Source organism: Erpetoichthys calabaricus, chromosome 3 (assembly GCF_900747795.2).
Source record: "Erpetoichthys calabaricus chromosome 3, fErpCal1.3, whole genome shotgun sequence".
NCBI classification, from domain to species: Eukaryota; Metazoa; Chordata; class Cladistia; order Polypteriformes; family Polypteridae; genus Erpetoichthys; species Erpetoichthys calabaricus.
The window spans coordinates 124,018,366-124,036,679 of NC_041396.2; the positions used below are offsets into that span (position 1 = coordinate 124,018,366).

Consider the following 18,314-nt stretch of genomic DNA (forward strand, 5'->3'; position numbering starts at 1 on the left):
ACTTCGTCACACTAATATGTTTTTCATTAGCATACCTTCATGTGGTTGTAGTCTGTGACTGTGTTTGTTTTTTTTTTTTTTTATCTTGCCCAATCTCCACATCATGGTGCATTGTGCTGAGAATGCAGACAGACTTCCATCTTTTTGGGCACATACACTGTCAGCATGGCACTGGGAGATCTAGACACCAGCGTGGAGAATTGTTCGTGTACTGAACTGACTTTAGCTGCAGGTGGAAGTTCCCGTCGCACTTTATTCATGGTGCCAAGCAGAGTTGTATTGCGGTGCAGCAGTCTATTAGCCAGCGAAAGTGACGTGAAGAAGTTGTCTGTTGTTACGGTTCTGCCTTTGTCCAGAAATGGCTCCATAAGCTTTATGACCACAGACTCGGAAAGTCTTTCTCCCGTGGGACGACTGGGATCTTTTCCTAAATAAGGAGTGGCATTGCACATGTACTTTGTCTCCAAATCTGCCGCAATCCAAAAAGAAGAAAAAGAGAAAAAGAAAAGAAGAGTGTTCATGGCTCACCTTGCAGAGGAACTTCGTCGTCGCTTCTTACAGGAAAAGGCGATGGAAAAAGAAAAGATGATACAGCATCAACCAACTTCCGTTCTAAGACCTCAGCTTCCCCCAGGGAAGAAAGTACAGTGTCAGGTGCTCATTCACTGTAATAGGAACCATAGCACAGAGAGGTGTGTACACTGCAACAAGTACACATGTCGTAAATGTAGGAATGGCGGACCTTGGGTGTGTGGGAACTGTTAATATTTGAATGTGATTATTTTATATAGCACGGATCGGAAATCAGCAGTTCTTAACATTGCACCACGCAAGCTGTCGTATCAACCACCAACTGTAACTTGCTTTCTTTATTCTTCGGTTATAGTCTTGAATAAAAGTGCACTTTTATTTATGTGAAACCAGCTGTGTCAGATGGGGTTGTATGGATTGATTCTGAATGCGACTGCGAGAATGAAAAGTGAATTAAAAAAAAAAAAAAAAAAAGCTAACCTTTACAAGTATCATAAGTTACACCGGCTGTTACAGACTGAAATCAAATTTATGTTGTTATTCTAAAATTGTTAGAATAAGAGCACTTCATTTCTCGAAGTGGAGCGGTGCGGGATCGAACTCGCCACCCTCTGATCCCCAGTCAGGAGCTGATACCATTACGCCACCACAGCGGTTGTAGTAAGTGTGTCAATGTGGCATGCTAACGCGGCTTTTTTTTTTTAAATTTTTTGAATGAAAGCGCACATGTTCTCTTATTTGTACCTTTTGTGAAAGTGTTTCTTTGATATATGGACTTCAGGCTTCATACGTTATATAGTTTATGCCTACATTTTGTCATTTACTATTAGAATATGAAAAACGTTTCTGTTTTAAAAATGTGTTTGCACAGCCTACTATAGAAATGGAACACACATGAAATGCGTGTATTCCAAATAACGCTAGAATTATTTCCACTGTAAAACTCCATTTCAATCCCAGGTAATCAAATCAAGGCAAGGCTTGAGCTAGGAGACAAGTTCATTCTAAGTCGGTGGGGGGATGGAATAGCTGGGTGCTAGTAGCTTGTGTTTATCAGCACATTTAGATGACAAAGGACTCTGGCGGAGAGGTGCAAACGGATCTAAGACGCGATTTAAGGTGGGAAGGATTTACGAGTTTTTTTGTAGTCTCTGGTAATTATAGTGTTAAATCACCCTTTCACAGGGTTACTTGGAGTGTTCTTTTGTCTTCGTTGTGTTAGTTTAGGCCACAATACTGACTCACTACTAGGGATGAGTGAACATTTACGAGTTTGCTTCGCCATGAACTCCTCGAAATTACGGAAATGTTTGCGATATTCACCAAATTTGGAAAAATGCATTAAAGTCAATGGGGAAGGACTAACTGAACTAGATTTGACTGGATAAAATGGTGCCGTTGCCTTTAAATTGTCCCTGAAGGCTAGGGAAATGTCTGACAACTATACTGGACTGCTTATTGTGGAAAAAAAGATGACCCGAGCTGTGCTGCAGCAGTGCCAACCACTGTACCACCATGCCTCCATGAGATCAAAGAAGAAAGAATGCAGTCATAAACTCAATTATATATTTTGTCAAAACAAAGAGAAAATGCCAAAATTGTAGTCAAAAGTCAGAAAAAGTATGTAGTTCCTTTTATGTTGAGTTATATGAAGAGACTATTGGTTTGTATACTTCTCAGAAAACAACCTGGCAGCCCCTAACCACACCTGAACCCCCCCCCCCCCCCCCCCCCCAATAACACTGTGTAGCCTGTAACAAAAGGCACTATATAGGCGCCTGACCCGACACAGATGGACACGGAGGCACGTATAAAATAAATAAACTTTTATTTTCTTCAGCTGGAGGGCACGTCTTACCTGTGTCCCCCAGCTACAACACTGTCCCTAGGGTAAAACAAACACACCAAAACACCACACTTCTCTCTTTCTTCCACCACCACTCCTCCTAGGCAACCTTGTCCTCCTTCACCTGACTCTGGCCGCTGAGTGGTGGTTGCTGGCTTCTTTTATTGGGCACCCGGAAGTGCTCCAGGTGCTTGATTGCCGATCTCTGGCTTCACTTCCGGGTGTGGCGAAACCAGTGCCCAGCCTGGTTTCCTGCTGTAGCACCCCCTGGCGGCACCTGCAGAACCCAACACTGCCGCACAACACTCCAACCCCCATGAAGCCCTGCGAGAGTCCGAGGCACCTCTGCAACCCAGGGAGGCTGCCATCTAGCGTTCAGGGGGAGATACTGGGTTTCCTATCCTTGCTCCCTTGGAACATATGCTGCAGGGGCGTCCTGGCCGGGTATGGGCCCTGGCTGCCTTCCACAAGCCATAGACTAACACGCAGCGGTAGGGCACTGCACGCAGCAGCAGACATTTTATGTTGATTTATGTGAGACACTATTCCTTTGTGTGCTTTTCAGAAAACTGGGTTGGAAAAATATTCAGCTCTGGGAGAAAAGGTAAAAAAAATCAGCCCTAAAAGAGTTAAAGGCAGAAAACTCAAAGTGCCGTATGATTGAAGCCACTGACTTGTTCTATTTTTTGAAGTCTACCTGACAGCTCTCCAAACTGTCTGTGCTGATGCTTTGCACTTTTCTTCTGTCAAAAAGATAAAAATGTCTTGTAAATAGTAATACATCTTTAGTTATTATTAATTCATAGTGTCCCCTGTGTTTTAGTCAGGCTCCTTCAGGATTTCTTTTCATTCTGCATCTGGTTAATTATGTATTCAAGGACAATCGACTCCATCTCTTATATTGACATGGAACTTGAAGATCGACCTGCATATTTGGAGAGTGCGACAATCAGAAATAACTCATTGTTTATGTTGTATATGTTTTATAAAAATAAATTTTGAGAACCTGCATTATTTACTTATCTGTTAAACTCCTTAAATTGAGTTTCACATACAATACACAGTATTAATTAGACTTTATGGTCTTACATTTTATAGCATTTGCTTTTATGGAAAATGTAAAAAAAAAAAAAAAAATGGTGTGCCTACTGATGCTATAGTAGTTCACCAGCTACCTTAGCACCTTTGATCTCCTATCTGCATGAGTTTTCTCTGCTAAACCCAAGTTTTTCCCATTGTTCAAATCTACAGTGTGTTAGCCATTAGACTGGTTATACTACTTGTGAGCATGATCGCGTGCTCTTCATAGTGCCAACCACTGTATGACCATGCCTCCTAAAGATCAAAGAATAAAGAACGTAATGAGAGATGTGGAAGCTTCATAACCAGAAAGCAATCCTATGATTCATGTAAACAAAGAAAAATGCTGAATTGGAGCCTAAAATAATGCATAATAATCAGAAATAATGAGATGTTTAAAACCAGGAAATTCAATGAAACAAATGCTAAAGAGAATACTTATTTAATCCTATTTCACTGGGTTTTTTAAGTGTCCCAAATGGCTAGGGAAGCATCCCCCAACTATGCTGGACCAATTATTTTGGCCAAAAAGGTGATGTGAGCTGCAAGCAGCAGTGCCAACCACTGCACCACTATACCTCCCTGAGACAAAATTAATTGAATCAAATATCAGAACAGTAAAATTTCTTGTAGGCAGTGACAACAGGAGAAGTTAGCATGAATTCACGGAGGCATGGACCCCACAAGCCCTTTGTACGTAAGATTTACAAAAAAACAGAAGGAAAGGGATATAGAGCGATAGACAAGGAACTCATCTAGTCCCTAGAATCGTCAGAGGGGGGCTGGAAATCACTGCTGATACAGGACTCATTTCATTTTTGTAAAGGTCAATCTCTCCACGGAATCTGTGGACAACTGGGTCCTTTTGTCTGTGACCACCCCTCCTGTAGCACTGAAATCCCACTCAGACAGTAAGCTGGGCAACACAGCCCATACTGAGCATGCTCCCAGCTTAAATCCACCCAGAACTCCTTGGGGTCATCAGTGCGCATAGAATCATTTGCACTGATGCACCCCATATAGTCACTCACCATGCGGTCTAGCCGCTGGCAGTGACTGCTGCTATTGTCACCCTGTGTCACACTGGGTTGTTGGGACTGGAAAAACTCTCCACACATCCATCAGATTGCCACCACCATGGCTGATGCTGTTAGCTCTCTGATGGACCTGTGCAGAGGTAGTGGGGAAGCGAGGGTGGGGGTGTGCCTCAAGCAGCTTGCTGGTAAGGACATAACAGAGGTGACGCATCCTCTATTCCTGCTGGAAGGGCTCCATAAACTCCCCCATCTTGGCTTTGTACCAGTGGTCTAGTAGGGTGGTCACCCAGTAATTGTCCCTCAGTTTTATAGCTTTAATCTCTGGGTTCCTCCTAAGGCATTGCAGCATTTGTGCAGCCATTTTGTAGAGGTGACCCGTGCCCACCACTTCTTGACAATAGTCTTCCTCCTCCTCCTGCTGCTCAGTGTCCTTCCACCCCCTGACAATAGGTACGAACCCCATGCTGCCTCTTCTTCCGCCTTCTCCTCCTCCTCTTACTCCTGGAGAGTCCTTGCCCTACTGGGCTGCCTATTGGACATGTCCTCCTTCTCCTCTGCACCCTCTCCCACCTCGAACAGGCCACCTAATGTCCTTTCCAGCAGGAACACTAGTGGGAACACAACATTCCAGCGGGCTTCCTCCTAACTGACAAACTTTGTGCGCTGGTCGAAAGGAGCCAACACTTTGCAGAGCTGCCGCATCTGCTGCCACTGGTCCATAGTAAAATATCCCAGTGGCAGTGCTTGGCCCCTGGCACCGGCTGTGCAGCAACATAGCATAGCTGCAGAGCCGTTTGATGGATGGCTCAGTGCAGCTAATGTCAGGGTTGAAGGCAGCTATTCAGTAGGAGGAGGTGAAAGTGGCAGTGGGTCTGGTCTACTCCCACAGTGGCACTACCAACTCTAATGGTTCTTCACTAATGGCACCCTCCATACCCCCAGGGTGATTCAATGGCCAGTAAATGATACATACCTAACATTCCCATGCCTACTTGTCTCATGTTGGTGGTAAAATGGTCCCTTCTGCCCACTGTGTGGTCAGGTGATAGGCCTAGATTCTGTGCCACGTGCTGGTGAAGGGCTGGGATAGCCTTTCCAGCAAAATAATGGCAGAATGGGGATCTGCTAGGTGGGGATGCCGCAACTGATCATCTGGCAGAAGAGAGCTGTGTCTACCAGCAGATAGGGCAGGAGCTGCAGCGCCAATAATTTTGCCAGGTGCCCATTTAGATGCTGTATTTGGGGGTGGCTGGGTGAGAGGGGCCTCTTACACCCCAGCAGCTGGGTGATGGTGAACTGTTGCTGTATGCTAACAAGAGGGGTAGCACAGGACATGGAAGAGGAAGAGCTGTACACTGGTCGCCTCTGGGTGTGAGCTTTTGCAACTGAGGACTGGCTTCCACTGGCAGACTCTTATAGAAGTGGTGCCAGGAGCGGGCAACATATACCAAAGATGAACCAGTGGAAGCCTGCCAGCCCTGCCTCACGCTGCCCTGATCCTGATTCCACAGCAGCCTGTGGTGGTTCTTCATATGGTTCCATATGGGAACCAGGCTGCCCCATGCACACCTTCTGATGACAGATATTGCACACTTCAGTGGCCTGATCTACTGTCAATGTGGCCGCTGCTTGCCAGTGGCCCTGTCTACCAAGACGGGAGAGTGCCAAGCACTGGGCTCTGTGGCAGCCCCGCAGCCCCTTCACTGTCTCTGATGCTACTGCTTCTCCACCTCACTGCTGGAGCTGCTGCTCTGTGACTGGATAGGTGGCACCCAGGGTCTGTCACTTTCACCCTTTTCCTCTTCCAACAAGTCAGACCATAGGTCAACAGAGTCAGCTATAAGAGGACTATACAGCTGCTCCTCCCTTGTTGCCAGGTTCTGGTTCTCAGTAGGTGATGCACTGCCCCTGCCCCACTGTGTCACTGCAGCTGTAGGAAGCTCCAAGTCCTCACTGTCTTCCTTCCTAAATGTGCCTAGCACTTACCACAAAAGCCCCTGCTCATCATTTTCCAGGTGTATTATCGCTTCCTTTTGGACTTTTTCCCAGTGATCGTCCAAGGTGAGATCAAAGAACGGGGTAATTCCTCCTCAGCAGGACCTATTACAGACCTGGCCACAGCTCTTTGGTAGCACAGCTGCTTGCTGCTGCTGCTGTTCATCTCTGAAAGACTGACAGGTATTTCTGTAGGCGGCTGAGAGGACATGGATGGGTTGGAGGCACTGCACCCTCGATTAACTCTACTGCCACGGCAAACTCTTCTTCCTCCAGCCTTCATGGGAATTGAATGGTCTTTTGGGGGGAAAAATATAAAATGTGCAAACACGGAAAACAACTGGGGGATTAATACTATGGTTTTTTAAACCCCACAGTGCTGCATACAAAGCCACCTCCACACACACGTGCATGCACCTTTAACAACAAAAAGACGTGGAGGACACTATAACTACAAACAGAATGCAACATATGGCCACAAACTAACAACAGGTTAAAAAAAAATTGGACAACAGCACTGAACACCTAAGGAAAACAAAATCCACACAGCAATAAGTCCTTTAATTTCTTTATTTCTCATATTTGGGGATCGGTCCCATCAAATGTTAACTTTTACAGCTTCGGAGGATGGTGTGCTGGCCTCACAAAGCATTATGGGAGGCCACAAAGAAATGTTTTCCTAAACCGGTACAATTATCAGTAAATAATTTGACAAACAAGGGCGATCACGAATAATACTTTGGCAAAATTCACTAATCAATAATGCTCATCACAAGTTGGAACTTCCCAATGCATGTGCATTCACACAACAAGCAAATAGAGCCTCTTGACTAGAGATATGATTTCCATTTAACTAATTATTTACTAATTAACTTCTAAAACCAATTGTCTGTTCCATGGTGATTATTTAGGTGTGTCATATTAAAGGGTTGAATACTTATGCGATCAGGGATTTTATGTTTTAAATTTATAATTCATTTAGACAATTTTGCATGGATATATTTTGACCTTGTCATTATCAGATCTTTTTCTGTTGATCGGTTTCAAAAAATCCCCTCAAATTCATTGTTATATAAGAAAAATTTGGAATCTTTCAATGAAAAGAAATTCTTTTTATACAATCTATATTATTCATAAATTAGCATTAATTTATAAAATTTATTGCAACCCATATGATTATTTTTCATTGTTATTCATGTCAAGTGTTTCTAAAATGTAACAATACCTTTGACAGCTAGCTAACAGTTTTGTTTTCTCTAGGGACTGTCCCGAAGAATTCAAGTTCATGTTCGTTCAGTGCAAGACTCTGGCACTATGCCTCTTATCATAAAATCAATACTGAGCATTTCTGTAGGCGGTATAAAGGTTCACCAAAGAAAGCCTCAGAAAGGATTTGATTCCCATCAGGTAAGAGATGTTGTTACATTTTACCCTACTGTATAACATTATTTTCTTTGCTAATATTATACTTTGTGCTTTTTTATTTATTTGATTAAAAAAATTTTTTTTTTAATATACAGACTGAAGATTTTTTCTTTCACAATAATTTGGCAAAAAAATTAAGTTGAAAAGTGTAACAGTAATTTTGGTCAAAGCCCAAAGCGAGAACCATTCCCAATACAGCCGACCCTTGATATACGACCGGCCTGACATGCGAACTTGATTTACGACCAACATTTTGCGTTACGACCTGAATGCAGTCACGTGTATCCGCTTGCGCGATTGTAAACAAACAGCCGAGAGCATTAGTAAGCTTCAGTCGGAGCCCAGATACATGTGTTTGTGGACGTAATTTCGGTCAATGCAGTGATTTATATAATTTATTTCGATAATTGCTAAGGAAGGAAGAGAAGGTAACGAAGGTAAAGAAAGCGATCACAATTGAAACGAAGAAGGAAATTGTGTGGAAATATGAGAGTGGTGTTCGTGTGACCGATCTCGCTAATATGTACAGCATGTCGAAATCCACCACCTTGACAATTTTACAATAAAAAGATTTGTATAAGGAGGCTCCTTCCAAACAACAACCACCTTCCATTTCATTCTCCTCCTCCTCCCTTCCTGCAGCCCAAAGATGTCAAATTAAATGGTGAGTACAGTATGAAATTGTTTCTGGTAGGCTAGGCACTATTTATAACTTTTTGGTTAGTACATTAGAAAAATTATTGGTGTTTTGGTAAATTATGCACATTATACAACACTTTTTTATTATGAAAAGGTTAAGTAAGTGTTACTGTGGGAGGTTCGGAACGCATTATGCGTATTTCCATTATTTCTTAAGGGAAAAATAGTCTTGACTTACAACCAATTTGAGTTACAACCAGCCCTCGCAAACGAATTGAGTTCGTAAGTCAAGGGTCCACTGTATAATGATGTAAAAAAAATTAACTTAACAAATATCTAATGAAAAGCTTGACTTCTAATCTATATGACTTTGTTTTGTTGTTTTGCTGGCACATGTCCTATGGCTTGAGTCTTCAGCACTGAGTTCACCTTGTTCAGTAAGATCTTCTGTGTAGAAAAGTAAAATCTTGTATCTTTGTAGCAGTTCTATGTGAAGCGTGGAGCCGGAATTCTTAATGGTTTACTATGGCAAAGCTGCACTCAAGCAAATGGTAGGGTGGACATTTCCAGTACTCCAAAAAGGAGAACCCTTTTGATGTCTTATCATGAAATTTGTGAGACTTACCAGGAATGTTTATTGGGTTCATCTCCTCTCTCCCTTGAAGATTAATACACACTCAGAGTTGTACACACACATACATATAGCGATCCTTTCCAGACAAAGTTTTGAGTGGTGCCAATTTCCAGTCACACAGCACTATTCCATCTAGGACACAGCTACAAATGCATATGCTGAGATCCCCTCCAAAGTCTTGAGTGGTCCCAGTTACTCCACAATATTCTACTTAAGATTTTTTGATATAGGGATTCACCAGATCTAACAAACGTACAGGTATCATTGTGACACACTGAAAAGATCAGACATTTTCAATGTCTTTCTTTTACTGCAGTTGTTCTATTTATTGAGGAGTGACCTCAAAAGCATTTATAAACACTGTGAATAGGACAGTAGTCATCTAACTCACACTTGGTACCCATTTATTTTTTCAATCACTCTAGATAAAAGATAAAGTTTAGAAAATATAAAAGCTGTGTGGTATTTATTAATGTATAATAGAATACCAAATAGAAGAAACTATAATAGAAAATAAAAGAGCCAAATCTGGATATAAACAGTCCTAGAAAATCTTACTGAAAATCAGAAGTGTCAAGGAGTGTATGTTGTGGGCTGCTTTTTGTGATCAGTGTTGTTCATAGTTACACTTTCTGATGTCCAATTTAGATGGTCTCACATCTCTTGATCTGCCATTGCCCTTCTGTCATTGTTTTGCTTTTTTTCTTCTTTACTTTTCGCCTTTTGTTTTTTTTGTCCATCAGACAAGCCACGTTTAGGTTAAAATGCACACATGGGGTTTCGGGATAGGAGATATTGTGCACATTTGATTAGCTAAATTGTCCTGGTGATGAATGACTCTGTTCAAAGGGTTTGATCTTTTCAGTACCTCCACACTCCTTCCTTTCCTAAGCTGTAAACTAATTTGGTAATTCCTAATCCTACGGCATCCATCAGTTCATTCAGTGGTTATTTCCCATTCCCAGTTAATAAAGTAATGGAAATGAAGCTGAATGGAACAAATGCATAAATTACTAGTATGCTACAAAATGATGGTTGCAATGCCTTAATTAAAGTCCTGTAAATTCAGTACATCCTGTTTCGTTTTAGCAAAATGTTTAAAATCGAATATAAATATTTTGCAGTTTTGCAGATTTTCCACAACAGAGCTGCTGATAAGACTCAAACTGAAAACTATTAACTGTTTTACAGAGTTGAGGTTAGTGTAATATGAAATCATTTGTATAAACGTAGAGATAAATTAAGTTTACCTTGTTTAAAGTGACAACTACTCCTAATATTTGTACCCTTTCTTTGCTGATTCTAAGAGTTTCTTTTTGGCCAAGTGGCCTTGTAGTAAACTATATATTATGTCATTTATAGGTAAGTAAGGTCCTTGCTGGGGTTGTCCTTAGTAGGATCCGTGATCGCTTGCTCACCTACCAGCGACCAGAACAGTCTGGTTTTACGTCTAAGAAGTCTACCATCGACTGCATCCTGGCACTAAGGGTTCTCTTGGAGCGCAAACGCAAATATCGGCAGAGTTTCTTTGCAGCCTTTGTCAATTTCATAAAGCGTTCAACTCAGTTGATCGAGCTATCCTTTGGGACATCCTGAGGGTTTGCGGGATCCCCTCGAGGTTGCTGGATATCATGGCTGGCCAGTACACTGGTACTGTGAGTGCTGTGCAGAGTGGCGGCAGAACCCCGTGTGTTTTTCCCAGTTGATTGTGGGGTTTGTCAAGAGTGTGTTCTTGCTTCTGCTCTGTTCAATGCTTGTATGGACTGGGTATTGGGCAAGGTCGTGGGGTCCAGCGGCTGTGGGGCATCTGTTGGTGAAGAAAGATTTACGGATCTTGACTGCATCCTGGCACTAAGGGTTCTCTTGGAGCGTGAATGCAAATATCGGCGGAGTTTCTTTGCAGCCTTTGTCGTTTTTCGTAAAGCGTTCGACTCAGTTGATCGAGCTATCCTGTGGGACATCCTGAGGGTTCGCGGGATCCCCTCGAGGTTGCTGGATATCATGGCTGGCCAGTACACTGGTACTGTGAGTGCTGTGCAGAGTGGCGGCAGAACCTCTGTATAGGGCTAGGTCTGGAGTGATGCTGGACATCTGGCTATCCTAAGGGAAGGTTGGTTGGGATGTCATTATGTGCGACAATGCATTAACACTAGAATCCCTGAAGCCCATGTCGATCAAACACAGGAAGCTCTGCAGTCTACTTGTGACTTTATGCTGTAGGGAGATAAGTAAATAAATCAAAGTAAATAACATTCAAACTGACTTTTATATAAGTAACATATACTGGAAATGTTTTTTATATAAAGGCCATCATAAAACATAATCACAAACAGGACTTTGCACAAAACCTTGGCAAGCTCTGTAAGCCCTGCTGTTTCGTTAAAGGACATGCGTGTGGCAGATTCACTAGCAGGATGACACCCGACCCCTTGCTGCTTCCAAACGGTGCCATCTTTCGCATCCAAGCCTGGTGCAGCTGCATTGTTCTTATGTGTGAGTGAACATTTCTTGTGGTGAGTGAATAATGAAACAAAACGCTACCTTTTACAAGTACCATAAATTTACACCGGCTGTTACAGACTCAAATAAGTCAAATGTATGTTTTTATTTTATAATAATAATGATAGTCGCTCACTACTCAAAACAGTTCAATGCGTGAAAGACCCAGAATCGAACCCGCCACCTCTCGACTTGGAGACAGCAGTTGTTTCCGCAACACTGTCAAAGTAGATGTACATGTAGCTGTGTGGGTTGTAACCTATCCCAATTTCTTTACTTTGGTTAAATTCTTGGAAAAAAGCACACTTGTTTTGTTATACAGTGGAACCTCGAGATACGATCACCTCTGTATACGAGAAATTCAAAATACGAGGAAAGTATAAGCGAAAAATTCTGATCTAAATGCGAGCATTGGCTCGCGTAACGAGCCACGAGCCAGGCTGTGGGTATAGCTCGCGGCTTAGTGAGGGGGCGTGGTAGCAGTTGCGAACCGCGATCTGCGGTGTCTGCGTTTCTCACTTAAGTGCACATGTGGGAAACTGCCCACATCCATGATTGTTCCTGTGGCTGATGGGCTGCAGCTGCCATGTCCTCCCCGCATATATAGAGAAGCGCGAGCCGGTTAAGGGGGAGAAGAAGTAAAAGAAAAGAGAGGAGAGAGAGCGCAGGCAGGCAGCAGGAAGTCGGTGCGGGAGAGCGGGAGAGCGAGCGAGCGAGTGCAGGCTCGCGTGTAGCTGAACAGGCGAGCCAAACAGCTGAAGCAGGACGGTGTAGAGAAGGTCAGCTACATTAAGAGTGTCTCGCCTGTTGCAGAGCCCGCAGGTGAGACGCTAACAGAGAAGAAGCACCGGGGATAGTCATCTGTTTTTTAAAGACTGCATCCTTTTGACGTTTTAACCTCGTGTTAAAGGATTGTTATTCTTGTGTATTTTAAACCTCCACTTCACAACTGTTTATTGAATTTATTGAATGCTCTACTGCACTTTGGACACCTGTTTTGATTCTTTTAATAATCAGTTATATTATTTACCAGTGTTATTTATTAAAGGTAGACTACAGTATATATAATTTATCAGTGTTATTTGTTAGGAAAATTGATTTTTATGTTAATATATTTGGGGTGCGGAACGGATTAACTGGATTTACATTATTTTCAATGGGGAAGTTTGTTCTAGATACGAGAAATTCGCTATACAAGCTCAGTGCTGGAACGAATTAAACTCGTATCTAGAGGTTCCACTGTATTTTTGTCTTTTGTGAAAGTGTGTATTTGATATTTGGACTTCATTCTTTGCACATTATACACTTCATGTCAGTATAATATAAAAAAAGTTTCTGTTCTAGTTACATGTTCAACATTTCTTGCCTCACATTTCCTGTCATCCTTCATTTACACAGATCGTTGTAGACACAGAACACACAGTTCCAAATACAATATTTACCTTATACAATTCAATGCACCTCACACCCAGATAAACAGACTTGAGCTGGAAGAACTTTATGTACGACTAAAGCTTTGTCGGTGGAGGGATGGGAGAGCAGGCTGCCTGCTGCTTGTGCTGCTTGACACATTTGCTAAACAAAAGATGCTGATGGAGGGGTACAAAGGAATTTAAGGTGGCCTGGGATTGCAAGTTTTTACATAGGCTTCAGAGATTCTAGTGCTCAAGGTGTTGGTGGCAACTCAGAGGAATCCTAGTAGATGTATCTAAATTAATGTAACTCCTCAAGTATTGTATTAGCCTCATCTATTCTGTGTTTATCATTAGAGCAGTCACAAGGAGATGTTGTTTGATGGTTAAAGGTGTCTGTTGATGATGATAATTTTTTTGTTGTTGATCTCTGTCAGTTCCTAATGTGAGTTCTCACAAGCTTATAATGAAAGGAGGTTTTAATAATACTTTAAAATCAGTCAACAGCTTCCAACACATTATCTTAAACTGCTGTTGTATATTTTGTGAAAGATTACAACCTCTTGGACCTTAAATTTGTTCTTCTTTTACTCAAGACAATATTACTTCTTTCAACAGCACACCATAACTATTTACATATTAACTATTTGCCTTTTCTTCAATATTCCAAATATGATTCTATCATTATTTTGAGTTTTCCTGCTCATAATTTAGAAATTATATCTCTATGCTTTATTAATGCAACTCATTGTTGATGATTAACACTAGAATTACCAGAGCCAACAAAAAACTCATAATTCCAGCCTACCTTAAATCCCTTCGCACCTCAGTGTCTTTTGTCTTCTAAATGTGTCGATAAGCCCAAGCAGCCTGCTTATACCATCCTCCCACCACCTCAGAACGGGCAAGAAGTTCTCCCAGTTCCTGCCTTGATTGATTACCTGGGATTGAGCTACCCAGAATTGTAAGGGGAAATAATTTGATGTGTGTTTTGTGTCCACAACAATCTATGTAAACACATAGTTAAAACAGAAACGTTTTTCATGTCTTAGTAATAAATAACAAAATGTAGACATGAACTGTATAATGTGTGAAGACTGATGGCCAAATATCAAATAAACACTTTCACAAAAGGTGCAAGTAAAATACAACAGCTTCCGTGGTGCTGTGGTTAGAATTTCTGACTTATGATCCAGAGGCCATGAGTTTGAAACCACCTCCTTCACACATTTACCATTTTGAGTAGTGAGCTGCTCTTATGGTTAATATTATACAATAAAAAACATACATTTGATTTGTGTTTGTAACTGCCGGTGAAAACTTATAGTACTTGTAAAAGTTAGTTTTTTTTTCACTTTTATTCTCTCAGTCACGATCACAAGACAACACCTACCCCCGCCCCAGATCTGACGCAGTTACTTTTTATCTGAAACTGGGAATAACTGTAGATGTTCCAATCAAACTCAATCCTCAACATTTGCATGTTTAACTTTTTTGACTTCAAGTATTCACACAGTTTTATTTGAAAACTCTTTTTTACTTTTATATTGGCAACTTTGCACATTTGTGGGCTTCTTGGCTAAGGGCAGTAGAGAAAAAAAGTGGGAGGTGAGTTTCATGTAAGTTTGGGGAGCAGCTAGTATCCTACTAGGTGCTTCACCCGTCTTGTATACCCTTCCATTGTAGATTGAAGAGCTCCATGTGCATTTGTTGTATATTTTTATTGTTATGCTTAAAAATATCAAGGTTTGTATTGCAGTTATTTCTCCAAGTGTAGAGCAATCCCAAGCATGCAAAGTTGTTGATGTGGCTTATTGAGAAAATAAAGGTGTTTGATAAAGTTTATGTCAGAATGTTGGTGTCTGATGTCGACAGTGAGTTAATGAGTCAACCATTTGTCAAGGAAATTTGAGACTGCCAATCCCATCATTGATCTTAGCCTCAAAGGTTAGCATCAACTTGCCTCTGCTATTCTCCCATCTGTCAACACCCTTAACACTAGAATTACTAAAGCCCACGAAAAAACTCATAATTCCAGCCTACCTTAAATCTGTTTGTACCTCTCCTTCAACGTCTTTTGTGTTGTAAATGTGTCGATCAACACAAGCAGCAAGCAGCCTGCTATCCCATTCCCCCACCAATACAGAAAGGGCAGAAAGTTCTCTCAGCTCAAGACTGTTTACCTGCATGTGAATTGCCTGGAGTTCTATAGGGTAAATAATATGTTGTTATTTGGAATAAATGCATTTTATGTGTGTCCTGTGTCTATAACAATCTATGTAAACACATTGTTAAAACAGAAATGTTTTTCATGTTTTAGTAATATTTGACAAAATGTACACATGAAGTGTATAATGTGTGAAGCCTGAAGTCCAAATATCAAATAAACACTTTCACAAAAGGTACAAGTATAACAAAACACGTGCGCTTTTATTCAAGAATATAACTGCAGAAAAATAACTTGCGTTAGGGTGCAACAATGACACGGTCTTAATACAACCGTTTTGGTGGTACAGAGGTTAGAATGCGGAGAAGAGACTTTCCGAGACTAAGGTCATAAAACTTATGAAACCATTTCTGGACAAAGGCAGAACTGTAACAACAGTTGTGTGGAGCTTCCAGAAGACATAGCAGAAATATTAGAAAATGTTTCTACTTGAAAACTGACTATGTTTTGTTCCTGTTTGCACTTATTTTGGTTTAGGTGTATGAGTGATCCTCATCTTGTATATCTGTGTATTTCACTTGCAGAATTCTCAGATGATTATGCACTAATGGGTTATATTAATACAGGTGATGAGGCACTGTAAAGGAGTCTATATGGTTTTATTGGTGTAGACTGAAATGTCTGCAGGGTAACTTCAGCCAAATCAAGCACCTGGGGCCTTATTTACAAAACTGCAAGATTTTGAAACTGAAAATATGCATATGCCAAAAAAAAATCAGATTTATAAAATCTGGTGTATGGACATTTCTACATAACTTGGCCTTTATAAATCAAAATCATCTTGTAAATGTGTGTCATGAATGGACCACAAGCCCTGCCTGGTTCCTTCCTGAAAAAAACATATACAGTGCATCCGGAAAGTATTCAGAGCGCATCACTTTTTCCACATTTTGTTATGTTACAGCCTTATTCCAAAATGGATTAAATTCATTTTTTTCCTCAGACTTCTACACACAACACCCCATAATGACAACATGAAAAAAGTTTCCTTGAGATTTTTGCAAATTTATTAAAAATAAAAACATTGAGAAAGCACATGTACATAAGTATTCACAGCCTTTGCCATGAAGCTCAAAATTGAGCTCAGGTGCATCCTGTTTCCCCTGATCATCCTTGAGATGTTTCTGCAGCTTAATTGGAGTCCACCTGTGGTAAATTCAGTTGGTTGGACATGATTTGGAAAGGCACACACCTGTCTATATAAGGTCCCACAGTTGACAGTTCATGTCAGAGCACAAACCAAGCATGAAGTCAAAGGAATTGTCTGTAGACCTCTGAGACAGGATTGTCTCAAAGGCGCAAATCTGGGGAAGGTTACAGAAAAATTTCTGCTGCTTTGAAGGTCCCAATGAGCACAGTGGCCTCCATCATCCGTAAGTGGAAGAAGTTCGAAACCACCAGGACTCTTCCTAGAACTGGCCAGCCATCTAAACTGAGCGATCGGGGGAGAAGGGCCTTAGTCAGGGAGGTGACCAAGAACCTGATGGTCACTCTATCAGAGCGTCAGAGGTCCTCTGTGGAGAGAGGACAACCTTCCAGAAAGACAACCATCTCTGCAGCAATCCACCAATCAGGCCTGTATGGTAGAGTGGCCAGACGGAAGCCACTCCTTAGTAAAAGGCACATGGCAGCCCGCCTGGAGTTTGCCAAAAGGCACCTGAAGGACTCTCAGACCATGAGAAAGAAAATTCTTTGGTCTGATGAGACAAAGATTGAACTCTTTGGTGTGAATGCCAGGTGTCACGTTTGGAGGAAACCTGGCACCATCCCTACAGTGAAGCATGGTGGTGGCAGCATCATGCTGTAGGGATGTTTTTCAGCGGCAGAAACTGAGAGACTAGTCAGGATAAAGAGAAAGATGACTGCAGCAATGTACAGAGACATCCTGGATGAAAACCTGCTCCAGAGCGCTCTTGACCTCAGACTGGGGTGACGGTTCATCTTTCAGCAGGAGAACGACCCTAAGCACACAGCCAAGATATCAAAGGAGTGGCTTCAGGACAACTCTGTGAATGTCCTTGAGTGGCCCAGCCAGAGCCCAGACTTGAATCCGATTGAACATCCCTGGAGAGATCTTAAAATGGCTGTGCACCGACGCTTCCCATCCAACCTGATGGAGCTTGAGAGGTGCTGCAAAGAGGAATGGGCGAAACTGGCCAAGGATAGGTGTGCCAAGCTTGTGGCGTCATATTCAAAAAGACTTGAGGCTGTAATTGCTGCCAAAGGTGCATCGACAAAGTATTGAGCAAAGGCTGTGAATACTTATGTACATGTGATTTCTCCGTTTTTTTATTTTTAGTAAATTTGCAAAAACGTTAAGTAAACTTTTTTCACGTTGTCATTATGGGGTGTTGTGTGCAGAATTCTGAGGATAAAAATGAATTTAATCCATTTTGGACTAAGGCTGTAACATAACAAAATGTGGAAAAAGTGATGCGCTGTGAATACTTTCCGGATGCACTGTACGAACAATCTTTATCATTCATATAAGTCTGCAGACCTTCATTGGATGGTAGTGCAGCTACATGATGTATCCAGTAGTGCAAGATAGAAATTCTCGTCTCTAAATTGGAGGCACACAAAGAAACTTTATTTGGTGGCCTAAGCAAGGGAATCAGCAACAAACGCAAATATGTTGAATGGCAATATGTTACTGCTGCTGTAAATGCCATTAGGTTCAGCCACACTGTGCCTGAAATAAAAAAAAATTCAATCTGTGGTGACAAAGGAGATTTGCAGTCACTTATAGAATGTGTGTGTAACAGAAGGAGGAAAAACGCAGATCTACACTCTCTATTTCGAGCTGTTAAAGGCATCTGTAGTTGGAGATGCCTTTTTTGCAGCATTATGTGGCAGCAGTCCTGATGATTGTCATTCTTAATCTTGTTATCCCAGATGACTTGCATGTTAATTGAGTACAAGCTTATTACGGTTACCAAAAGCGGCTTAATTCTCTCTAGTTGCCCTTATTGAAATATGAATGCATTAA

At 41.6% G+C, this 18,314-nt stretch overlaps 1 protein-coding gene across 1 annotated transcript in view; it reads left to right on the plus strand.

Moving 5' to 3' along the window:
• LOC114649345 (kinesin-like protein KIF13B) overlaps window positions 1-18,314 on the plus strand; it is a 664,407-nt gene that overhangs the window by 417,823 nt on the left and 228,270 nt on the right. Inside the window, exon 25 of the mRNA XM_051924704.1 lies at window positions 7,750-7,896. Coding sequence (XP_051780664.1) covers window positions 7,750-7,896 — 147 coding nt within the window. The remainder of the gene's footprint in view (window positions 1-7,749; window positions 7,897-18,314) is intronic.